We start from the raw sequence: 17,398 nt of genomic DNA, 5'->3' as shown, positions 1-17,398 counted from the left end.
ACATCACTGTTTTCCTTTTTTGACTCTTAAAATGCCCCAAACTAAATGGTGCTAGGTTACTTAAAATATAATATTCTAAAATATATATATATAATAATATCCTATTACTCTTTTTAAGTAAGAACTAAATTTTATTCTTTAAAATTCAGTATATGAATACGTCAGATTACGTAGTACATTTTTCTTCCTTATCTTACTAAAGAAAAAAGACACATGTATGAAAAAACATCTCTTATTCTAAGAAAACTAAGGTTCCCATAGTTTCAGACTTTGTATCAAATTAGCATTTTCTTAGAAAGTAATGCTGATAGTCCTTTAAATTCTTTTTTGTAAAGAGTAGGATTGAAAAACAAATCCAATGCATTGTAATTGCCTTATCTTACCAGCAGCCCTTTTACTCAGTGAGTTTACGTACCAAATTGATCCCTGTGATGGAACCCCAGGGTATGAACATTTGTAGATGGAAAGTATCAGCTTCAGAGAAAAGAAAAAAGTGCTGTCTTTATCATTTTTAAACGTCTGCTGTTTGGGTATCAATATAAAAGAGGTAAGGTTATCACAGAATGAACTTGCAAAGGATAAAAGTTGGTGCCTACTGTTTTCTGAACAGCTTGGCAGAGACCTATGGAGAAGACAGGGTGAAAAAGACTAAAGGACCAGATGGCCTTGAATGGAGTGGATGTGCGGGAGCAATGGGGGTGTAAGAGTGAATTAGGAGGGTCCTGGAAGAGTTCTGAAAGACAGGACAGGGTACAAAATGGTAAATGTTTCCCTTTAAACAGAATACAGAATGTTTCCCTTTGGTTCACAGGCATGCATGTAGGGAATACCGGATTCACAAAGAACTGGATCATCCCAGAATAGTTAAGCTGTATGATTACTTTTCACTGGACACTGACTCGTAAGTACTATGCCATTTCTAGCGTAGCAGAAAATATTATTTTCTTGCAGTGTGTTGATGACTGATGGAATGGAATTTAAATCTGGGTCCAGAAAATACTGTCTGAGGGGGCCAAATGTATTTATGGGCAAATGATTGTATTTGAATTCAGATTGGGGCCAGCAAGACTTACATTTCTTGGCCACAGGATAGGTGCAGTTGTGTGCTGGTCAGTGTTTCACAACCAGCATGGAGGGGAGAGGCATAGGGCTGATGGGTACTGTTTGCCGGTTTCTGTGAAATAAGACTCTGAACATGTCCAGTTTTTTTAAAAAGGGGGGGCAGCTTTATTGAGATAGGTTTATATACCATGTGGTTCACTCATTTAAAAGTACACAGTATTCATAGGTATATTGCGGCCATGACTGTAGTCAGTTTTAGAACATTTTCTCCACTCAGAAAGAAATCCTGTACCTTATTCTATCATCCCCCTTTTCCTCCACTCCACTCCTGCTATAAGCAACTGCCTATCTGCTTTTTGTGCCTATAGATCAGCTCTTCAGGGACTTTCATAGGATGGATCATGTAGTGTGTGAACTTTTGTGGCTGGCCTCTTGCACTTAGCATGGTGTTCTTTTAAGGTTCTTCTTGTGTCATTTATCAGTACTTCATTCCGTTTTATGACTAAATATATTCTACTGTATGGAAATACTACCTTTTGTTTATCCATTTATCCTACCAGTGGCTTAAAAACTAGCTCACAAGATTTCTGAGAATTTAACTCTCAGCTCTCAGAAACTGGTACAAATTGGTGCTGGCATACCACAGACAAGCAATAGTCAAGTGAGGCTGATGAACACTGATGGGCCTTTTGAAGTTCTAGCAGTATGATTTCATCATAGAATTAGAATGAAATGTGGCAGAGTCTAATGCTACATCTGAAAATATAGGTTGGTTCAGAGGCTTATAGGGATTTCAGTCCAGCCTTCTCACTTTGTAGGTGGAGAGTTGAGGACCAGAGAAGTTACATGACTTGTCTGAGATCTTTAATAATCGTAGGCATTGTTGTATTTCATTACTTGTATAGGTAAGCTCTCCATCTCTTGGTTTATCTGGAGTTTAGAAATAGTTCAGCATTTGGAAACATCTTCTCTGTTGGAGTCTGAACTGAATCAGAAAAGCATGCTTAGGCCTGGCCCGCAGGGGTTTCCTTCCGCCTCCCAGGGTGTTCGGCCTCTTCCAGATGGCGGCTGTCTCAGAGCTTGCTGTGTGAGAGAGCCCATCCAGATTTAGAAATGGCCCCAAAGGGAGACCATAATTCCCTTTGGAAGCACCCACTCAGGGATTTCCCCTTTCCAGTCAAGTGCGGTCAGCACAGTGTGTGGTGTGGAGTGGGGTTCAGAAAAACAGCAAGTTAAAAAGCAGGTTTCCACAGGGTAGCTTTATTGTTTTGCTTTCAACAAGTTCCTTGAATACTAGGAAGGACACTCATACCCCCCAAATATAAGCACAAAAATCATTTCAAAAATAAATACAATGACTTGGATTATCTGCTGTTTTTAATTGTATACACACTTTTAACTAATCTGAGAAATTGAGTTGATTTTACACTACTCTTGGGTTGTTTACTTTGTTCTTCCTGTTGTGTGTATGGTGAATTTTTCCCCAAAATAAGTCAAATCATTGTTTTAGAAAGTTTTCTGAGAGTTGAGTATTAAAAATGAGATTTTATTTTCAGTTTGCATTGGATCCAAAATAAACTCACTAAGCCTGAGACTCTATGCCTCAGATTTCAGCATATCAGATCAGAGAAATTGATACATTTTAGGCCTATTTTCTCAAATAGAACGCTAGCATGTTGGGACATGCTATGTTTTGTTAGAAGCATGAGCTGTTGGTCAGTTTGGGGGTCCCTTGGGACTGTGTGTGTCCACATTTTGTTGCTTTGCTTCTTGAAGGTCTTCAGTATTCCATAGGCCCTGAGTGTGAGTCCTGTGTCTATTCCATCTTAGATGAGTTGGCCCTTGTAGGCTGTGTTCACCAGGCTCCTTTGTCAGTTGTTGTTCAGTGGGATTCATTCAGTGGGGAGACAGAAGTGGTGGTGGGTGGAGACTCCTCCCCCCATGGTTCCAGGTTCCCTTGGTGACCCTGGTTCTGACTGCACCATCTCCACCCTCTGGCCTTAGGGTGCTAATGACTTCCTGCACTAGATGATTTCTAGAGTGCTCACTGGCCACTTTGTCTTCTTAGCTCTTCCATCATCTGTGTGATTAGTTCTCTGAATTAAAGCCTCTCTGTTCTAAATACTTTAGTAATTTTTATTTGCCAGCAAGACCCTGAGTGATTTAGCCACATTGTTACAGCTTCAGTTCAGTTCAGTCACTCAGTTGTGTCTGACTCTTTGCGACCCGTGAATCGCAGCACACCAGGCCTCCCTGTCCATCACCAACTCCCGGAGTTCACTCAAACTCATGTCCATCTAGTCAGTGATGCCATCCAGCCATCTCATCCTCTGTCGTCCCCTTCTCCTCCTGCCCCCAATCCTTCCCAGCATCAGGGTCTTTTCCAATGAGTCAACTCTTCGCATGAGGTGGCCAAAGTATTGGAGTTTCAGCTTCAGCATCAGTCTTTCCAATGGACACCCAGGACCGATCTCCTTTAGGATGGACTGGTTGGATCTCCTTGCAGTCCAGGGGACTCTCAAGAGTCTTCTCCAACACCACAGTTCAAAAGCATCAATTCTTCGGCACTCAGCTTTCTTCACAGTCCAACTCTCAACATCCATACATGACCACAGGAAAAACCATAGCCTTGACTAGACGGACCTTTGTTGGCAAAGTAATATCTCTGCTTTTAAAATAGTTTAAAAGGTATTCATCTCTCAGGAAGCCTTACTTCAGTTTATGACTGCCTTGGAAGACAGACACATGACCCTACATACCCTGAATGCTGTGTAGTTTTAGATCTGTGTGACATACTGGTATAAGTGAAAGAAAAAACTCCTACTATATAATGATACATTTGTTAGAACTACAGATACTGTCCTTTAAAAAGCTCTTTTATCCCTTGTGTATTTAACAAAGAAAAATCATAGTACATGCAGTCTGCTGGGAGCAGTAGTGTGCAGTCAGCCATGGGGACCTGGGCAGACCCCAGATTCTTCCTTACTGTCAGCACCCAGGGTCATATAAAATGTCTGCAGTGAGGATTGTGTATTTGATCATGCCGTACTTGTTTAGAAATGGAGCATCCTGTGGATAGTAGAGTAAGTGTCTAGCTTACATACATGACAGTTCCTGTCAGTATTCCTAAAGTCTGATTCAAGAAGCAGTGTGCCCTGGGTGAACTTGAGCAGAGCAGGTTCCAACGTGAAGAGTGCAGACACTCTTCACTAAGAGAGTTGGCAATTTACTTCCTGTAAACTGCTATTACTGAATAAAGAATAGAAGAGTATTTTAAAGAGCAAAGAAGGAAGTGAGAAGCTATCTATCTACCTTAACAGTCCCCAACCTTTTTGGCACCAGGGACTGATCATGTATGTGGAAGACAGTTTTTCCACAGACGGGGCAGGGGGTAGGGGGTGACTTTGGGATGATTCAAGCTCACTACATTTATTATGCACTTTATTTCTATTATTATCACAGCAGCTCCACCTCAGATCATCAGCATTAGATCCCAGAGGTTGGGGACCCCTGAATTACCTGATGGTTTCACTGGGGCTTGTTTAGTTAGACTTAATTTGCTTGCTTTTATCCCACGATCAAGTGTTGGTTTATTTGTCTTTAGGTTTTGTACAGTACTAGAATACTGTGAGGGAAATGATCTGGACTTCTACCTGAAACAGCACAAATTAATGTCGGAGAAAGAAGCCCGATCCATTATCATGCAGATTGTGAATGCTTTAAAGTACTTAAATGAAATAAAACCTCCTATCATACACTATGACCTCAAACCAGGTATGTCTAATTTTTTAGGAGACAGTATTGGTGGTATTTCTTTGGTCTTATAAGTAATTTTCAATTTTATAAAGTTATGGGGTTTGGTGGGGGCCAAAAAGGCCTAATAAAATCTAACTCTAAATTGCCTGGGTAGGTGTGGGAATAAGAGAGTCCTGGCCACACAGCATGGGGTTTAGGAGGTTGGGTCGTATTCAGCGCTCTGGAGAAACAATGCCCTTGTCCTTAGAGCCAGGGCAGTTCATGATGTCAGTCCAATTAAGAAAGAACTGCTCTGGCAAGCTTGGTTTTGTTTTTTTCCCATTACTCACACTATACAGCAATCCTTCTACCCCAAGTTTCTTTGATAAGTGCCCTCACATTAGCAAATTATTTTCCATGTATGCCCCCCATTTCATTAAATTCTGAGCAGAGTTTTCCATCTTTTTGTATGGTTACTATCTAACTTTGATAGTTGTTGGCAGGGGAGAGAGCAGTTTGACTTCTGTCTGTTGTCATCCTCAGCTGTTGCTTAGAAGTCTGCCTGTGTGCTCTTTAGACAGCTCTATCCAGCTGAGCTTAGGTGTTGGGAAGAGTCCCCTTTACCTCCTGGTGGGGACAGTTAACTTTGCCATCCTCTTCTGATAGCTACATATTAAATCTCACTATTCTTTAATGACTAAAGTGAAAGTGAAAGTTGCTCAGTCGTGTCTGACTCTTTGCGACCCCATGGACCATACAGTCCATGGAATTCTTCAGGAGTGGGTAGCCTTTCCCTTCTCCAGGGCATCTTCCCAACTCAAGAATCGAACGCAGGTCTCTCTTATTGCAGGCAGATTCTTTACCAGGTAAGTCACAAGGGAAGCCCCTTTAATGACTAAATAAATAACTAAAAAATTCATTACAAGGAAGTGATTTTTTAAAAGATGGCTACTGTGTGATTGGGTTTTCTATTACTGAATCTGCTACATTTTCTGGCCCGGGAGCTGTAGGTGGCGCTGTGGTACTAACTTAGATTCCCCTGTATGTTTCCTTTGATTCCACACCACCCTCCCCAAACTACTGGTCCAAACAGGGTGGTTTAGAGATCCGTACTGAAAGCTCAGATGAAAGTTTCCCACTATTTTTGACCAACCATACAAATGATATTTTACTTTGGCTAGTTAATTATTTTTTTCCACTGCTCATAGTGCTGGTTTTGGCACATTAAGCAGGTGATTCTTGGAAAAGAGAAATTTGCAGCCAGACACTTACGACTCTCCTTTAGCATCCAGAATCCAGATTGTTTTATTCCAGAGATTTAAATGTTTGCTATTATGTGTAAGAGTTGGAGTCCAGTTGTCCTCTTCCCGTCTGTTATTACTACCTTGGCTTTTCCTAGTAAGTTATTTTTTATTCATGAAGATTTTTATCTTTTTAGGTAATATTCTTTTAGTAAATGGTACAGCGTGTGGAGAGATAAAAATCACAGATTTTGGTCTTTCCAAGATAATGGATGATGATAGCTACAATTCAGTGGATGGCATGGAGCTAACATCACAAGGTGCTGGTACTTACTGGTAGGTATCTGAGAGGTCTGTCCAGTTGGCTGGAGATGTGACTGTGCTATGCTGAGGTGTTGGTGATTGTTCATTAGACTGTATTCTGTCTGCTTAGGCAGAAATGCTATATGTCATAGTAGACTTTCCTCTCCAAATATTTGCTGTCTTGTCAGCAGTTTGGCTCTTTGTATTTACATGAATTTGTCTTAATTTTTCTTTTTATTCTTAAAAACCATTGAGAGAGGGATTATGTGTGACCAGGCGTTTTGAGTTGTGTGTTTGCTCCGTAGGTCAGGCCCTACTGTGTACATAGAGAATGAGATTACTTATGTGTATGTAAAGAATGGCCCTCACTTCCTTTCAGAATTTCAAATGCAGGTCTCTCTCTTCCTGAGTTGATGGGATGAGGAAGTTTTTTCTATAGTTGTCTGAAGATGGTGGACTGAAGAACCCAGGAGTTATGAAGATTAGGATGTAAAATAAGCACAGCATTCCTTGAAATCTAAACAGGAAAAAGTGAGCATGATTTGCCAAGAATTGTATCCATTTCTGGCAGCCATGTTTCAAAAGGTTTTGAGCCGCATTTCTTCCCATCTGTCGTCACTCTTCCACCCCCGACCACTCTGCCCAGCTGGCTCTGCCTGCCTGTTCTGTGCCCTGTCTTACTCTGTCTCATACTCCTTTTGACAGTGAGCACCATAAAAGATACCTGCAGCTCAGGCATTTGACTTTGTGATTGTAAAGGTGTTAACAGAGCTTCCTTTTCACTTCTGAGGTGGTAACACAAAGCCACACATGGGAATGTTTGATTCTGAACATGGAGAAGCCTTCTGTAGCGTTAAGGGAGGGGAAGTGCGTACAGTTAAATCCCAAGGTCAGTTGGCCAGATCACTGATGTTTGAGACTGGAGGACCCTGGCCCTTAGCCAGTTAGTGACTGTCTGGGAATGAGGGTGTTGATGGGAAGCAGACAGAGAAGAGGGGGACATCAGCCCTGTTATCACCCCCACCACATTGAAGAATTGATCATATCCTGCTAAAAGCACCATGTACATGCAATTTCAACTTTCCCTTGTTCCTTATTGTTTGTGGAGATGGTACCTATAGTGAAAATCAGTCCCTAAATTAAAACTTTGAGATTCTAGGTTTAAAATAGAAGCTACACTTACAGTGTTTATTCACTTGGTGGTTTTTGTGGGTTCCTGTCAGTAAATGATACAAAAATATCTGCTGTTGGAAATTCTGGAAGCAGGTCTATACCTCTGTTTTATAAATTCACCAGAACTTGGATTTGAGCTTTTTCATTTGATAGCTTGTTCTTTCTTAAAGGTGAAGATTTTTCACATTAAAATTAGTTATCTCATTGCTTCCTGTTGCTGTATTTACTAAGCTATAAAATTTAGTAGTTTGGCATTTACATAAAAATATGTAATGTTTGGGATTTGCTTCAAAGGAATCTGGGGGAGATTAAGAGGGGTGTACATGAACAAAGATTTGCCGTGTTGACAGTTACTGAAGCTGGATGATGTTTACTTGGGGGTTCATTTTATGATGTTTTTCTACTTTATATTTGAAGACTTTTTTTTTTTCATGGTAAGAGTAAGGTAGAAAGGAAGCTACTGAGAAAATTAAATTGTTTGAGTTTCTCTGAAGGTTTAAAAAGTAAAAATTCTCCGTTTTGGTGTTTCTAATCACCATCCTCACTGTCCTCCTCATATTATGTCCCAGAAAGATACAGACAGAATGTGAGGACTTAACAAATTTTAAGTGAGCATTTGCAGCATTTGGTTGTTCCAGAATTCTTCTACATGGAACACTGCTTTTAAACAAGTAACCCGTAGACTAGGCCTTGAGAATCATTTTTCTCCACGAGGATTTTATCATGATGGCGTATGCAATTATGTTTGTTTTTTAAACACAATTTAGTACAATATCTTCTATTCTCCCTCCCAAAGTCCTTGATAGGGACTTAGAATGCTTATTATGTGGGTGAAGAACTAGTCTGTTTCTTCATTTATAGATGGGGAAACTGAGACCTAGAAAGTGATATGCTAAACTTAAACTCTTAAGGGACAGTGTCTTCTGTAATTCTCATTATTTGACCAAAGTATTACTTTGCATTTGAATAAGTCCAGCAACCTCCATTTTTCCTCACCACAAACAAGAACTTACTTCTTCCCCACCATTTCCACAAAAAAGATCATTTTAGAATCAAGATTTTGTTATTTATCCAAGCTCATATTTAAATTATGTATATTAAAGAATTAAGAGCCATGAAAACCTGGGATTCAGGGAGGTTTTAGTGGCATTTGGATGAGCTGTTCTTTTTATAGATTCTTTCATCTATATTTTTATTTCTTTACGTTTCTTTCCCCATACTCCCCTTGTGAGTTTTCTGTCTATATTTTCATTTTTCAGTGTGTGTTTTGGCTAGACACTTTCATTGTGAAATAATAATCTAGGTCAATGGTCTTAATAATTTTAAAACGACTATTAAAAGAAATAGCGTAAAACTAAACTTCTTAAAAAAAAAAAAAAAAGCCCATCATCTGAACATTTTCTGCCTCTCAACTCTTATGATCCCCTTTCAGCTACACATTTAGGTTTTTACACCAGAAGCACAGCAGGGTTTAAAATAGTTTTTTCACAAAATTGATTTTGCCAGCATGAAATCTGCAGAGGTCTATCTGTTATCTTTAGAATTCTGCTTTCCAGCTGTGCCATGGCTAAGACTCCAGGCAGTGAGGAGAGGCATATTATTTGGTTTCCTAAATGCTAAGAGGCACTTACCTTCCACACCATACAATTTGGTGTGGTTGGCTGTCCAGCTAGTCTTTTTAGAGGTCAGGAGTGGGTGGGGAGGGAAGGAATTCAGATGAGGATTGAGTTGGGCCAACAGCTAGAAGTTTATTTGGCTTTTAGGCACTATTTATTAGTCTTCCATAAGCCCCTGATCATCCTTAAAGTAGGAAATATAAAATGTCCCTTCATAATTTGAACTTTAATGTCACCATTGATTATAATTGTAGTCAGTCTGGATTTCCAGAAGAGGCTACCTTAAGAAGACACTTAATAGCCACTCCCCTCAGAGATTTATACTGGATCCTGAATTCATTTGGGTTTTTAAGAGTTATTTATTTTAGAGACTGTTTCTTCGTCTGTCAGCATGAAAGGAAATCACACCACTTGTATTTTAATGTTTGTTGCTACAGCTATCTTAAAAGGAAATGCACTTCTGTGTTCCCCGCCTCCTTTCAAACACTTGCTGAATGACATTTTACACTAGGCACAGGCCTGGAAAAGAATGCTGGCGTGGGTAAAGTAGGAACTAGGAAGAATATTTACCTCTCTCAGTAAATAAGAAATAGGACATGACCACCTCCTTAACTTAGAGTGTCTTTATCAGCTGGATCTAAGTTGGCTTTCAGATGTTAAGATTCAGATATTTTAATTTTCATCAAAGTCCTTAGTTTGCCTTTTTGTACATGTCTTAGATTTATACAGTTGCTTTTCTAAGAATTTTTATTTCCCTTTTGTCCAGGTATTTACCGCCAGAGTGTTTTGTGGTTGGGAAAGAACCACCAAAGATCTCAAATAAAGTTGACGTCTGGTCAGTGGGTGTGATCTTCTACCAGTGTCTTTATGGAAGGAAGGTAATGAGGACGGCGGGATGTGGTGGCTTCTGTCTTGGGGGTGCATGTCACAGTGGCGCTGTGTGCATTCTTCCCTTGGATTAATCATTGGGTTATACAGAATGGAATCCCGAAAGCTGTGGCTTGAAGAAAATACAGACTTAATTATAGAAGCTTTATGCATAGAAGCAGAAATTTCCAGTTCCAGGGCATCTAATGAATTCTGCTGGGCTGTTGAAGACATCCTTTTTTTGCCATTCACAGTTAGATCTAGAGAGCCCATGCTCCACAACGAGAGAGCCCATATGCCATGAGTAGAGAGGCCCAATGCAGCCAAATAAATAAATATTGTATGTACACACACACACACACACACACACACAATCTTCCCAAGATCCATTCTTGAGGGTCGCGAGAACTGAAACTTGAAATACCTGCAAGGCTTCTTACTCCCAGCCACCCCATTAGCATAAAGTACACTTTGTATTTCTATACTGGGGAACTGGTGCCAGAAAGTACTTATTTTTTGTTACTTCTAATAAAGGTAATATATTATTTGAATAAGTGAAAAGCTAGGTATTAATTACACATAATGAATTTTCACATTTATGTTTTCCTTGTGAGCATAATATCTTGTAAATGTATATACTGGGATCCAGTTGTATATTTATACTCCTGTTTCAGCTACCAGTACATTCGTATGTTTCAACGTTCCCCACTGGGCTGTGGGTATAAACTATTTGGGAGTTCTGTAACTCACTTAGATTCCTAATACTTTGATTACAATCCCCAGACCAAACTGTTAATTCAGATTTCAGCCTAGTCTTTACCTTCGCTTTGGTCTTTGTTTCTTTATCGTACCTATCTAATATTCAGAAACTATTCAGAACTAATGGGGTTAATTATTATTTATACTCTGATATTGTAGAAGTGCTGCTGATAATGGTGGCAGAGGTTATCTAACAAGAACAGTGATCTCAGTAGAAACACTATAGAGAGGACACTAGGTGTGAACTTCTTTCTTAGGAGTTTATTAGAAAATAGCAATTTGTGGCACAGATGAAGCCACTCACCGAGTAGCCCCAGCTCTCCCCACCCCCCAACTATGTCCTTATCCCTCTGCTCTTTCACTTCCTTCCCACCTTTTTATCTGCGTCTTGGGTCCATCTGTGGCACACATACATATTACCACTTCGGGCAAAAGAGGTTGCTGGTTTGTGTTCTGAATCTTCCTTACCTTTGCTGTAAGCAAAGCTTAGCAAAGGCACTGTGCTATAGCAAATGCTGCTTCTGGTCCCAGTTCTACATTAACCTAGATGTTGGAACTTGAGGAAATTACTTCAAAAGCAAGTTACTTCAAATCCACGCCTTTCCATCCTTTATCTATAAAATGAGAGAATTAGAGGAGATCATCTCTAAAGTTCCTTCCAGCAATTCTTGTGGAAATATATGTTTACCTTTCCCTTCTCTTTGCTTTTGAATTGTGTTCTCTTTAATTTTAACCAGAGGTCTACCTTTGTTTTTTTATTTGATAGCCTTTTGGCCATAATCAGTCCCAGCAAGACATTCTACAAGAAAATACTATCCTCAAAGCTACTGAAGTGCAGTTCCCGCCAAAGCCAGTAGTAACACCTGAAGCAAAGGTAAGTTTTGACCCATTGGCCAACAGAAATGTCTACTTTGCTTTCTCTATTATTTCTTTGGGTGATTTCTCCAACCTCTATCTTCTTCTCCCTGTCTCTTCCCACAGCAAATATTTATTAGGTACCTAGTATTAGACAACTTCCCAGGTGGCACATTGGTAAAGATTCTGCCTGCCAGTGCAGGAGAAGAGGGAGACTTGGGTTCAGTCCCTGAGTGGGGAAGATTCCCTGGAGTAGGAAATGGTAACCCCTTCCAGTATTCTTGCCTGGAAAATTCCATGGACAGAGGAGCCTGGCGGGCCACAGTCCATGGGGTCACAAAGAGTTGGACACGACTGAGCGACTAACCACAGGTGGAAGTACTAGACGCTGTTCTGGGTAGTGGGGAGAGCTGTGACTGCACAGCAGTGAGCTGCATAGACAAGGTTTCTGCCCCCATAAAGTGTGTGTTTTACTAGGTGAGATAAACGGTAACTAAAAATGAATACCTTTCAGATAGTGATAAATATTATAGAGAAGAAATCAGACTAACGGAAAGGGAGAGGTGGGAACCTCCTTTTTTGATGTCATGGTAGAGAAGGTCTAGATGATGAAGTGACTTTTTCCAACAATCTTGACAGATGTGAAGGTGGGAGCCATGTGTAGACTTGGGAGAATATTCTGAACAGAGAGAAGAGAATGAAGCTCAGATGTGAGTGTGAGCTTAGCCAGTCCCCAGAGCAGGCAGAGCAGAGGAGAGCGGAGAGGGGCAGCAGGATGGACTTAAGCTTATGGGAGGCAGTTGAAGGTTTTTGTCCGGCCAGCCATGTAATCTGATTGCTCTTTCAAAAGCCTATCCTGGCAGCTGTGTAGAGGGAAGATTCAAGGCAAAAGGTGTGTATTTGAGTTGGTATCCAAGCCAGGAAAACTGTCCAGCTCCAGATACCTCACTAAAGAAGCTTCATTTTTAAAGGTCAACGACCACTGTGTTCATTTCTATGAATTTGTTATCTTCCAAATGCTTTAATAAAGCAACTGCCTATAGATGTCTTTGCTTTTGAGAAACCAGGAATTTTATCAATTAAACATGGAAAAATAAAAAATCAGTAGTTCATTTTATGTTTTTAGATATATTAAAGTAGACTTTACTTTTTAGAACAGTTTTAGAGTCACAGCAAAACTGAGTGGAAAGTAAACATTTCCATATACTCCCTGCTGCTGCAACCCTTCTCCCCTTGCCCTGGCACACTCCCCCAGTGCACAGCCTCCTCCACCAGAATGTCAGCAACCTGCACCAGAATGGTACATCTCTACAATCAATGGACCTCCATCCAGGCATCATTATCACCCTAATGCAAAGTACAGACTTTGGATGATACTATTTTAGAAATAAAAAAACTGATTCAGCTGTTTAAATAATTATATTTAAGGTTTTATTAAATAGACCTATCTGGTTAAAAAATAGGAAAAGACAGATAATGTATGTAAGGGCCTCTGCCAATGCAGGGGACACGGGTTCAATCCCTGGTCCGGGAAGATCCTACATGCTGTGGGGCAGCTAAGCCTGTGTCACAACTACTGAGCTCATGTACCTAGAGCCTGTGCTCTGCAACAAGAGAAGCCTCTGCCGTGAGAAGAAGCCTGTGCACCGCAACTAGAGAGTAGTCCCTGCTCGCTGCAACTAAAGAAAGCCCTTGCACAGCAATGAAGACCAAGTATAACCATAAATAAACATAAAATTAAAAATAATTGTAGAAACTTAGGCTATGTAGCTCTTCATACCCAGCACAAAGGAAATGTCCATGTTAGTAGTAAATTAGGAATCCAAATCAAACCCCACTCACAGTAAGCTTGTATGTTTGCAGGACTCTTGGGTAGACAAGTCCTGGTCAGATGTTCCTTCACTTAGATGCATGCCTGATCATTTGCTTAACGACTTTTCGAGGGAGAGTAAGATACACCGAGAGCACCGCCAGCATGTGACACGCGGCAGTGTTAGTGTCAGCGCACCGCCTTCACGTGCTGATGGTTTGTCACTGCAGTTTTCACTTCCTCAGGAAGTTCCCATGAGACCAAACGCAGAACCATGAAGTTAGGCTGTGCCCATGCATACCAGCCAAGGCAGGGAGAGATTTTTCTTTTGGTCTTTGTGCTCTGGGGACAGAGATCTGTAGAGGTCATGCCGCGTTCCCCCTCGGGAATGGCTCAGGCACCTGTGCTGGAGAAGGAGTCAGTGGCCACAGAGCAGCGCTGCATCTGGCACGTCTTTTCTGGGTCCGCCTAGTGGTTTCCAGGCAAGGCCCTAAGCCCCTTCTCTTTAGGAGACTTTTGCTCTGGGCCCTGGCAGCTGCTACAGAACCTCCTGGGTTCCCTCTTGGGGTGCCAAGATTATCTCTTCAGGCTTCTTCAAGAAACTTTCCTTTCAGGCGTTTATTCGACGATGCTTGGCCTACCGAAAGGAGGACCGCATCGACGTCCAGCAGCTGGCCTGTGACCCCTACTTGCTTCCTCACATCCGAAAGTCGGTCTCCACGAGTAGCCCTGCTGGAGCTGCTATCGCGTCAACCTCGGGGGCGTCCAATAACAGTTCTTCGAATTGAGACTCACTCCCAGCCACAGACTGTTCGACACACAGAGTGGACAAATGGCGTTCAGCAGCGGGTTTGGAACATAGCGAATCCAAATGGATCTCATGAAACCTGTACCAGGTGCTTTTATTTTCTTGCTTTTTTCCCATCCATAGAGCATGACAGCATCGATTCTCAGTAAGGAGAAACCTCGGGCAGCTCTGGCCAGGCCTCGTAGGAAAAGGCCCCGCCCAAGGTTCCGGCGTCAACGGCCACTGCGTGTGGCTGCTCTGAGTGAGGAAAAAATTAAAAAGAAAAACTGGTTCCATGTACTGTGAACTTGAAAACATGCAGACTCAGGGGGGTCCCTGATGCAGTGCTTCAGATGAAGAATGTGGACTTGAAAATACAGACTGGGCTAGTCCAGTGTCTATATTTAAACTTGTTCTTTTCTTTTAATAAAGTTTAGGTAACATCTCCTGAAAAGCTTGTAGCACAAAGGCTCGGCTGGGGATGGTGTTTGACTTCGGAGGAAAAAAGTTGCTATTGCCCGTTAAAGGCACTAGAGTTTAGTGTTTTATCCCTAAATAATTTCAATTTTTAAAAAACATGCAGCTTCCCTCCCCCCCTTTTTTATTTTTGAAAGAATACATTTGGTCATAAAGTGAAACCCGTATTAGCAAGTACGTGGCAATGTTCATTCCAATCAGATGCAGCTTTCTCCTCCGTCTGGTCTCCTGTTTGCAATTGCTTCCTTCATCTCAGTAGGGAAAAAATTGAGTGGGAGTACTGAGATGTGTGGGGTTTTGCCATTGGACAAAGAATGAGATTAGAACTCTGCAGCTTGGAGTCTCTCTAGGTTTTCAACTATTTCTTCACAATTTGAACACTTGACGGTTGTCCCTTTTAATTTATTTGAAGTGCTATTTTTTTAAATAAAGGTTCATCTGTCCATGCAGTCCTCTTGGATTCTCTGAATGTAGTAACCATTGAAACTGTTCCAAAGGCAGGCAGAACTCAGGCTGGGGAGCCAGTGCTCCAGGGAGCAGGGGTTCCCACCCTCAGACCCCGTGCACTTGCTGAACGGTGTGCGTTTCTCGTTAACAGTGACTTTAAAACTTGATCAGCACATAAGCTTTCCTCTGTTAGATCTTTTGGCAGGAAACAACCTCCAGCCACCTGAATTATGTGGGTATGTGCTGGGGTGTGTGTGTGTGTGTGTGTGCGTGCGCACACGCACACACACACACACACACACACACACACTTTGTCTAACTCACTTTAATAGATTCATTGAGTGAAGTTAAAAAATAATCTCAAAGGAAGTAGGTATTTCAAATATGAACATTCTTTTGGAACTTTTTCTTTTTTTAATGTGGTTGTTTCTGAGATGGATGATCAGCTGAAGATAGAGCTGAAATGGGAGCTGCGTGGCCCCACCATGCCCTTGAAACAGCAGAACACTCGACAGTAGAAGGGGGAAGGAGGCCAGAGTCTGAACATGTGGTAGCCAGCTTGGAATGTTACTGACATATGTGGCAAGAGGGCTCAGCCAGAAATATTTAAAGATGCAGCACTCAGGCATGCGAGTTGCCTGGGCAAGGGGCGGGCTGGGGGCCGGCGGTGGCGGCAGTCAGGAAGGGTAGAGAGCACTCAAATGACTCACAACTAGTATTTCTTTTACATGTGAAGAATGCCAGTAGTGACACATTCTCCAGGACCTTTATGGACCTGCCCCATTCCCCAGTGTCAGGCTATGTTAAGGGAGGATGGAGTGTTCCAGATTAGAGAGAGGTTCATGGGCAGGTGTTGTCATGTGGAACTCTGAAGGGAAGGAAGTCAGCTCCTGAGTGCTTATTGCCCCCCAGCTTTCCAAAGCAATCTTATTGCAATATATATATTTACACACATGTGTGTATAGTATCTTTTTCTTCTTTAACCATTACTTTCAAGCTGCTAAGCAGAGTACCCATGGGGTCTCAAAGGTTGAGCACAACACTGTAAGGATGGTGTCTACATAGGTGAAGAGATGAATGAAGTTGAGACCATGTTTAAACTTACTCAAGACAATAAGTTCTATTCCTCTTTTCTTCTCTCTCATTCAGTGATCTTGAAGAGTTGTGTTTTGTTTAATTTCTAACTTTCTTCATGTTGAAGGGATGCTGCATCTTTAAGCCTTCCCTCTAATTTCCTGCCTCCTTTCCCCCAGGTTCTTATGAGCCAAGGTGTAGGACTGTATTTGGTGATCTGTCTTTTCTGCCCTCATCCTGAAGAAGGGGTGCCCTCTCTTCGTGCTCTTATTGGGCCTAGGGCTTGGCTGGAACTGCCTGGGCTTGGTTGAGTCTGGGCACGGCCTCTTTCCAATGCATGGATAAGCCCCGGCGGCAGGCAGAATGGTGACCTTTTCTAGACTTGTAAGTAGCCAGTGAAATCACTAAGTGGAGTTCTTCCATGACATATTTTGTTAATATGGGTTTCACTTTTTCCAAGGATAATCCCTTATTGCCACAATGTTGATTTCCTTTAAACAATGACAAAAAAAAAAATGTGTATTAATTTGTAATTATCCCAGCCAGACTGTTTTGGCCTTTCCCAATTTGGGGGGTGGGGAGGATATTAAAATAAGTTTTAAGAAGTGACTTTCCTAGCCTCTTGATTTTACTCTAGTTCTCTAGCTTCAATCAGGGCCCTCAGCACTTAGGGGTGTAGCTCGAGGACCCCGGCAGCTGGCAGAGTCCCAGTGGATGTTACAGTCGTGATGGGAATGTGTGGGTTCATGTGACATTTGTCACCCTGATGTGCCAACAGCTAGAGTTGTGTGTGGGAATACCCACAGTGAACAGAACGGGGAAGGCCCGGCCGTGACCATGAACTCATAATTCAGGGCTGGAGGCACTGGGCACAGGAAGACATGAAATGCAGAGGTCAAAGAGAAGGAACTGGGCTCTCCATCTCCCATCACGCACAGGCAGCTTTAAATGGAGTCTCGCCAGTCAGAAATGTGTGTCCCCACTTGTGTTGCTGGCCTGGATGGGTCTGCTGTCTTTTTTAGAGGGCTTGTTTTTTGCTTGCCTTTTAGTCCAGGAAGGACAGGTTTTCCTCCAGCTGCGAAGACTAGCAGTCAAGGAGCTCTTGAGTTTCTTAATTTAGAAAATAACTCCCTTTAAACATAGTTATCTCCTAGAATCCTAGAGCTAGAAGCAAGCTTTGGCCTAGCTCCTT

At 41.7% G+C, this 17,398-nt stretch overlaps 1 protein-coding gene across 11 annotated transcripts in view; it reads left to right on the top strand.

Moving 5' to 3' along the window:
• The window catches only part of TLK2 (tousled like kinase 2), a 124,353-nt gene extending 107,538 nt beyond the window's left edge, over positions 1–16,815 (top strand). For 10 of the 11 annotated variants that reach the window (XM_025279893.3, XM_025279892.3, XM_025279895.3 and 7 more), the window contains 6 exons: positions 812–901; positions 4,667–4,836; positions 6,236–6,374; positions 9,897–10,008; positions 11,523–11,630; positions 14,036–16,815. In XM_025279893.3, coding sequence (XP_025135678.1) covers positions 812–901; positions 4,667–4,836; positions 6,236–6,374; positions 9,897–10,008; positions 11,523–11,630; positions 14,036–14,209 — 793 coding nt within the window. In that variant the 3' untranslated portion in view covers positions 14,210–16,815. Of the gene's footprint in view, positions 1–811; positions 902–4,666; positions 4,837–6,235; positions 6,375–9,896; positions 10,009–11,522; positions 11,631–12,461; positions 12,706–14,035 lie in introns of those variants that run through there. The other variant, XM_044938812.2, reaches the window with a different exon arrangement.
• Positions 16,816–17,398: the final 583 nt, after the last annotated feature.

This window comes from Bubalus bubalis, chromosome 3 (genome assembly GCF_019923935.1).
Source record: "Bubalus bubalis isolate 160015118507 breed Murrah chromosome 3, NDDB_SH_1, whole genome shotgun sequence".
NCBI classification, from domain to species: domain Eukaryota; kingdom Metazoa; phylum Chordata; class Mammalia; order Artiodactyla; family Bovidae; genus Bubalus; species Bubalus bubalis.
Note: the sequence above shows the minus strand (reverse complement) of the source record. Positions and strands in the feature narration are given on the sequence as shown.